General features: G+C 36.1%; 1 protein-coding gene and 1 long non-coding RNA gene across 2 annotated transcripts; one reads left to right on the top strand and one right to left on the bottom strand.

The window, feature by feature from the left end:
* Nucleotides 1–5,634: 5,634 nt before the first annotated feature.
* On the bottom strand, nucleotides 5,635–6,843 carry LOC108996685. The gene is made up of 2 exons (XR_001997064.2): nucleotides 6,769–6,843; nucleotides 5,635–6,073 (listed from the first exon to the last, which is right to left on the bottom strand). It is a non-coding gene; the product is annotated as an uncharacterized LOC108996685 (long non-coding RNA).
* Nucleotides 6,844–7,630: 787 nt separating this feature from the next.
* Nucleotides 7,631–8,221, top strand: LOC108996660. Its single transcript, XM_018972671.1, has one exon. It carries the CDS (start codon nucleotides 7,631–7,633, stop codon nucleotides 8,219–8,221), a length of 591 nt encoding a protein of 196 aa, XP_018828216.1.
* Nucleotides 8,222–8,449: the final 228 nt, after the last annotated feature.

Below are 8,449 nucleotides of genomic sequence, written 5' to 3'. Positions count from 1 at the left end.
CCTAAAACCAAAAGTAACAGACCGTGTTTTCTTTTCTTTTCTTTTTTTTTTCTTTTTTAATGATGAATAAAATGAAAGAAAGGAAAATAATGAATGAGAAGCTAGTCATGATCTCCACAAATATACCAGCACAAAAGCATCATGGCACAGCGGCGGAGAATGTAAATCCTGGCCGCTCGTTGTTCGTTAACCAAGGAGGAGCACTTTCTAGCAAAGCAATGTGCCTTTCTCTTGGAAGCTGGGGTTCTAGCCATGGTCCTGTTGCTTTACTGAAGCTCAACCATGGCTGATAAGTTTATATGGAAATGAAAGCTCTGAAAACAAACTCAGAAAGCTCAGCAACCAGCTAAGGGAAAAAATCTTAAAGTGGGCCGGGATGGTGGGGTGTAGAGTATTTATACGGTCTCCGATACAATTCATGTAAAGATTAGCTGGCTTTAGAAATGGGCCTGGGGCGATGAACTTGGTCAGCAATAAATTAATTGTATGTCATTAATTAAAATTCGTAAGCCTAAACGTAGTTTACTGAAAAAGAGAGAAGGTTGGCTTTGGCTTGCTTTTGAAGTGAGGGAGTGTACTCGGTCCGTTGGAAATTAAAAACAAGGCAAGCTCGTGGAAAGTGGAAGTCGAAGATTGATTATTCCACGTGGATTTGATGGTTCATATATTTAATTTTTTTTTATTTATTAATTAAAGAAGTAATTATTAATATATTGATATATTTTATAATTTTTAAAAATATTTAATGATGTTAAAAAAATATTAAAAGGAAATAAAAAATACATATTTTACCTATACAACATCCCCCACTGTCACTACTAGGTGGCAACCTAGCATCATTCTAAAAATAAAACAATTTCATTTCAACTTCGTTTTTCTATTATAGGTTTGAAACTGTGAATAGTAATGAAATAATTAATTTGTGAATAATATTGAAAAAGTTTGAATTAAGATATTTTATTGAATTTTACATGGAAGAAGATAGAGAAAAAGTTAAATAAAAATAATATAAAGTTAAAATATTTTATAATATTATTTTTGTTTTAGAATTTTGAAAAAATTGAATTATTTTTTTGTATTTTATTTAGAAATTTGAAAAAGTTGTAACGATTAAATAATAACTAGATGAACAAGTTACAGATTTGATATTAAAAAATATTTATGTTTGAGTGATGTTTGAAAATAAAATTTTAAAATGAGATGATGATTTGTATTCCCAAACAAAACATTTTACAATGGTGCACAAGACATTATCTCCACGTTTTCAGAATTTGATTACCAGAGCGTAAGAAGCTTTATTAAAAGATCGTAGCCTATTTTACCTCATTTGTTTTCACAATTCCTCTCAACTCATCTCATATTGTCTCATTTCATCCAATCGTTACAATTTTTTCAAATTTTTACACAAAATAAAATAAACAATTCAACTTTTTCAAATCTCAAAACAAAAATAATATTAAAAAATATATATTCTAACAATATTTTATTTAACTTTTAATTTTAAATTCAATTCATCTCATCTCATTTATAAAAACAAATGAGTCCTTAAAACATCAACATCCTTTTGACCCAATAATTGGTTCATGGCATTAACGAGAAGGTTAGGACCTGCAACTTTACAAAGTAGATATGGCAATATCCTATGATAGATTACAAGAAGATTAGAGTGGAACTACTAAAAATTTTGGAAGCCTTTGGTTTCTCGGCTCAAATGGACATCGTTAGTCTTGGATTGCATTCCCTCGCCCCTTAGAGCATTGGCATTGGACTATGCATATGCATATGCATAGTCATATTTGGATAATATGACCTTAAAATCATCCACATTGGATTATGCATATCTATAAATTTGGCTACCTATGAACAGTTGTTATCTAAATTTAGATAACAACTATTCACCCTACATATTATATTTTAATAATTAATTCTCTCTCTTCTCTCTCGACCGACCCCCCCCAGACGGATTATTTTCTTTTCTTTTCTCCCTTTTCGTTTCAGTTCTCTGGTTCTCCCCTCTCTCGACTCGAAAACCCAACGGAGATAAAACCCGTGCACCTCTCTCTCACGACGGCTGTCGACGCTCCTTGCGACGGCTCTGGGCTCATCACGGTTGATTTTTCTATTTGGTTCCCTACATTTCAGGTATGAAATAGCTCTGGGCTCCCTCTGTTCTTCACGGTTTCGATGTGTTTCTATCCCTTCACGGTTTTGATTTGTGCTATTTCTTCATTTCTTGTTCTTAGTTTTAGATTAGGGTTTTAGATTAAGCCTAACTAACAACATATTTTTGCACTGAGAAAGAGAGGGTTTCTGGTTTCGATGGCTTAAATTTACACAAAAGACTAGGGTTTCGATGATGATGATTTCGATGATACTGGTTTCGATTATGCTGGTTTTAGATTAGGGTTTCGATGATGATGATTTCGATGATGCTGGTTTCGATTATGCTGGTTTTAGATTAGGGTTTCTTCAATGTACAAACTGGTTCTGGTTTGGGGCCAAACCGAATATTGGGTTAAACTTGGTATAACTGAATGCATTTGGTTCTGGTTTTGGCCCCTGTTTTTACTTGATCTATGTACACTTATGGAACTCATGTTTTGGCCCCTGTTTTTACTTGATCAAATTGCTGGTTTTGCTGGTATTTAACTGGTATAACTGAATGCATTTGGTTCTAGTTTTGGCCCCTGGTTTTGGTATAACTGAATGCATTTGGTTCTGGTTTTGGCCCCTGTTTTTACTTGATCTATGTACACTTATGGAACTCATGTTTTGGCCCCTGTTTTTACTTGATCAAATTGCTGGTTTTGCTGGTTCTCTTTGGCTTGTGGTTTGTTATTGAAGCCCTACAATATGTGCACCCTGTTTTGCTTAATATGTGCAAAATTTAATAACATTTTGTCCTTCAATATTTTGTTGAAGGATGAATACTTTAATTGATGAGGATCCCTTCTTCACCACACTGTTGGAAAGTGGTGAGGGTGGCAGTAACAACCCTACTATGGATGCTGCTTTCGTTGATGTCCAAGCGACACAACCCCAACGGGAAAAAAGGGCATCTAAACAAAAATCCCAGCGGGGTGTGTCATTTACTATTGAGGAAGATACTCTCCTCATTTCAGCTTGGCTTAACGTTAGTATAGATTCCATTCGGGGGACTGACCAAACCTCCACACAACTGTGGTCTAGAATTTATGATTACTATTCCACTTATAAAAAACCTAACGGTCAAGAACGTTCCGTGAATTCTTTGACCAATCGGTGGTCAGCCATTCAAAAATGTGTGAATAAATTTTGTGGTTCCATGGCCCAAGTTGAAGGAATGCATCCAAGCGGTGCAACCGAGCAAGATAAGGTATAATCGTTTAAGAAAATTGTTGCTGTTTATTTTTTGTTATTGTTCTAATTATGAATGATTTGTCCCACTAATTGTTAAATAAAATTTCAGATTGACAAGGCAAAAATCTTATACCGAGAGACCCAAAAAACCAACTTCACCATGGATCATTGTTGGAATCTTTTGAGACACTAAGCGAAATGGCAAACACACGTGGACAGCATAAGAAGAAGAGACAATGTCTCACGTCCAGGTAGTATTCCAAACTCAATACAATTAGGAGAAGAGATGGAAAATGTGCCCGTGGAGTGTGAGAGACCTCCGGGCAAAAAAGCTGAAAAAGAAAGAGAGAGAAAAAAAAATCTAGGGAAATAGAAGATATTGAATTTAGTGATGCCTTAAGAGAAATGACACATGATAGGAAGATTCATATGTTGGAGAGAAAAGAATCAAATTTGAGGTTAGACAATGAAAGGTCTGAGTTATTGGCTGTTAAGAAGAGAAGGGTTGAAATTGAAATTAAGGCTCAAGAAGAAAGATATATAATACTTGCTGAAAAGAGGAGGAAAAATGATATGGAAATTATGAAATTGGATATTGGGACCATGAATTCTATGCAGCAAGAGTATTTCCATAATCTTCAAATGGAAATAATTGAGGAACAAAGGAAAAAGGCTAGAGCTCATATATAGTTGTATGCTTTGTTTTGTGCAGTTTTTGATAATTTTTTTTGACTGTGGTGCACTGTTTTGAGTATTATTGTATTGCTGAAACTCTATATTAAAGTGTATTTTGGTTGGTGGTTGGTGAGATGTTCTGAGTATTATTGTATTGCTGGAACTCTATATGAAAGTGTATTTTGGTTGGTAGTTGGTGGTGGGCGGGTACGAATCAATTGGGTGAATTTTGTTGTTGGTGGGGTTTGGTTTTGCTGGAAAGTTGTGTTGCTGGAAATTTGTGCTTCTCGATGTGGTTTTCGGCTGCTGCTGGATGTTGTGATGCTGCTGTTTTGTGGTTGCTGCTGCTGAACTCCTTGTTTGTCCCAATGATTCGTGGTTGCTGCTGCTGCAGGAAATAAATGGAGTTGTGTCTGCTGCTGGATGTTGGACTTCTTGCTGCTGCTGCTGCTGTTGCTGCTACTGGATGCTGGAGTGCTTAATATTTCGATGGCTTGAATCAAATTTCTATTGTAATGAATTTGTATCAAAATCAACTTTTTGGAACTTGTATCAAGTTGATTTTTATACATGGGTTAATTGCTGCTGTTTATTAGCACATTTGATTCATTTTTTGTGTATATAAATTTGATGTATTTATTATATATGGAATTGCTAAATTTGGATGCATGAAATTGTATTAATATATGTTTAGATGCTATGAAATTGTATTTAGGCAAAAAATTAATAATAATAAAATAATAATATTTTATTATTATTTTGTCTCAAATATGCATAAGCCAATGTGAAAATTTTACTTAAATGTCAAAGTGGTTATGCAAAAGGGGTGATTTTGCATATGCATATGCATAGACCAATGCCAATGCTCTTATCTGTTAAAAACTTTGGAGGCCTTCGAAACACATGATTTAAGAATTCCTGGCTAGGTTTGAATAAGCATCTCATCTGATTTAATCGTTAAAATTTTTTTAAATTTTTACACAAAATATAATAAACTGTTCAATTTTTTTTAAATCTTAAAATAATAATAATATTAAAAACTAATATTCAAATAATATTTTATTTAACTTTTAACTTTCATCTCAACTCAGTACCCAAACCTCCTAATGGTAAGGTAATGTGGTCCTTTGTTATTTGTTATCATGCGTCCTACTTATCCTAATAGAAGAGGTACTGAAAAGAAATTTACTTAAGCTGTGTTCTTCACCAGCTCCCAGGCTTCTTCGTGAAGAAAAGCTATGGTCCTTAATAACGCGATTGGCTTGAAGGAAGCCTCATGCCAAGCTTGGTATATGCTAGACCACCCCTCCGTGATTAAAATTCGGAAGGTGTCTGGATGGATAGCATATATAATTGCTGTTTAGGGGTGGGAGGTTGCTATTAATTAAAGATGTCCCATATATCAAGCATGCCATTGTCAAAAAAAAAAAGATCCCCGACTGATTTGCATTGCAGATCGAACACTTTGAGGAAGCTGAAAATGAAAAGAATTACTTGGGAAAAAACATTTAAACCAATGGAGGAAAGTGGCCTGGGTCTTAAGAGTAAAGAGGCTTGCATGAAGTCAGAAAGGCACTAATATGAAACCGGCTTGAACATAGACAAATTTACTCAAGGTCATTTTCCGGAAATCTTATCCATTGCATCCCGCTGAAACGAAGTAAGGTACATAAGGTCAAGTATACAAGCTGAACCAAATGTGTATGCTTTCTCCTTGATTCCATTGTATTTCAGATATATTTTTTAAGAATAAATTATGTACACTTGAAGCAAGATATATAGGTATCATACAAGTAAAACCAAGAAGAAAACAAGATTCTCTAAGCAGAAATTAAAGATCTAGTACCAGACAGCCCAGATATGTTATAATGGCATATTATCCGCTCTGACAGCAGAAAATATATCCTTCATGTGGGCATATCATTGATCCACAAGCCAACACTATTCTTTGAATAATCCTCAAGAACCATGGCAAAATTTACCCCGCAAAGGTTTTCTCTCAAAAAAGACTTGCTTGAGCCAACCTTCTTTGGCCCCGAGCAACGAGCAACTCATAATCCTGCATGTATTTATTGATGAGGACTAAGTAGAACATACAAGAAAATTTGAAAACTCAAACTGGGTTTGTCTGTTTCCTTCTTATTATTTTAACATTTAGGAGGAGGACTCTGAGGCATTACTGTGAAAATAATGTTTAAGCACTAGTTTTTAACATTTTAGGGGACTCAATAGGAGCCAGAGAACCCCTTGATATCCTCTAATCCATCTGAGCACTGTGCTACAACAGCTTTTGCATCAGAAAACTCATTGATAAGTAATTTGACCTTATGACAAATATAATCTTCCCTTCTGCTATAATATGTGCAGTTTTATGGGATGATTGACACAAAACAAAGGAAGAGACTCCTTTTGAGTTACCAAGAAATTGAAATACAAACACACACACGCGTACACATGATATACGAAGTAAAAAATGAAACGCATCATGGAGTGAAATCCCTGATTTGAGCTATGTATATATAAATGGAAAAAAGATGTTTCCAATTAATCAAAATTAGAAGCTTTTCTACATATATATGATCCACTAGGGTTATGGAACAAGTCATGTACATGTTAATTATCCACCACTTAATTCTATAATCCATGGAGGGAAATACTTTGGCAGAAGTTCTATCATAATTCACTAAAATCAACATTTCTCCAAGAAAAATAACCATATCGTATTAGCTTCCGCCATATTTATAATCAAATTACCTGTACAATAGCTTGAGCACAAAGCTTTCCTCACAGAACAGCACCTTCCACTGAAGCCAAATACTTTTGCTTTGTCTATCACCAGCTAAGTAGAAGCCCTCAATACGAGATCTTTGTAATTAGGGACGGCAAGGTTCACAATTAATTTGGGACATTTTTGTAAACGGACCTGAGAAAATTCTCAGTTAGATTACATTAGGGAAATGGAGTTACTTAAAGGTTGCATGGAAACAATATTGCAACTTTGACTACAGAATTCAATTCTCCAGATCATCAGTAATATAGACATGCTATAATCATATAAAGGGAACTAAATAAATGTCCATTATTTATTTTAGAGAATCCAAAAGACTCCAAGTTTCTGGTTATTTTGTCATACCTTTGTGTTTTAACAACATGGTACTTTACAATCTTTGCTTTGCTCTGATCTGTGGAAATTTCATCTGGAAAGAGTTTTGCGAGTTCCTTCATTGTAGCTATTGGAACATGACATTCATCCCCATGACTCAGAGCATGCAACCGATATCGTGCATGACGGAAATCCACGCACTCATGAAGTAGTCAAGCCACATGCAGAAAACGGATAACAAACCACCCTGCTACGTGCCACGGATTCCCCATTAATCCCCACAATTCTTTAGTTTGTTAGCTAACAACCCGACAACTGTATATTCTCTTTTTCCTTTCCGTTAGACAGCTACGTAACTTAGACCTATTTAAATAGCGGGAATATTTCCCTTTTGATTGTATTATTATTCTTCTTTACGTAAAATAAGAACTCTCTCGAGGTTCTCCAATTCGTTTCCGGATTTCTTACTTTCTTACATGGTATCAGAGAGCAAGGTTCTCCTGAGAATTTTCCATGGAAGACCAGAGAACCAAACCATCCATCTTTCTCGACTTCAACAACATAACCAACCCTTACCGTCTGGACCACGGAGACAACCCCTCCATTTCACTAGTTCCAGAATTACTCACCACAGACAACTACACCACCTGGTCCAGAGCAATGTGCCATGCACTGCGAGCCAGAAACAAAATCGGTTTCATCAACGGCACAATATCCAAACCTACGGACCCAGAAGACCCACTACTTGGAGCATGGGAACGATGCAATGACCTCGTGGTCTCATGGCTGCAGAACTCGATCAGCCAAAACCTCAAATCCAGCATCGCACTAGTTGACGACACCCCCGTGATCTGGGAAGAGCTAAAAGACAGGTTCACACAAGAAAACGGACCACAGATCTTTCAGCTGAAGAAAGCATTGGCAGGATCACAACAGGAACAAGACCCCGTAAGTATTTACTTCGGAAAACTAAAATCCCTATGGGATGAACTAGGGATATACGATCCCATTCCCAACTATGACTGCGGAAAGCTAAAGGTCCTTGTTGACAGGTACCAACGAGACTGCGTAATACAGTTTCTGATGGGTCTAAATGATTCCTAGTCAAACACCAGAGATCAGATTATGATGTTGGACCCCCTCCCTCCCATGAACCGAGTTTTTTCCATGATCCAACAACAAGAAATGCAACACACCATGCTCTCCAACATTCCATCTACCGACTCCATGGCCCTAGCTGCCAGGAAACGATACACACCCTTCAGATCAAACACCAAAGCTACCCCCAATCCAAAACGCCCCTTCTGCAATCACTGCAAAATCCAGGGACAC

This window comes from Juglans regia, chromosome 7 (genome assembly GCF_001411555.2).
Source record: "Juglans regia cultivar Chandler chromosome 7, Walnut 2.0, whole genome shotgun sequence".
In the NCBI taxonomy this organism is placed as follows: Eukaryota; Viridiplantae; Streptophyta; class Magnoliopsida; order Fagales; family Juglandaceae; genus Juglans; species Juglans regia.
The sequence above is the reverse complement of the archived record's forward strand: the minus strand, read 5'-3'. Positions and strand labels throughout refer to the sequence as shown.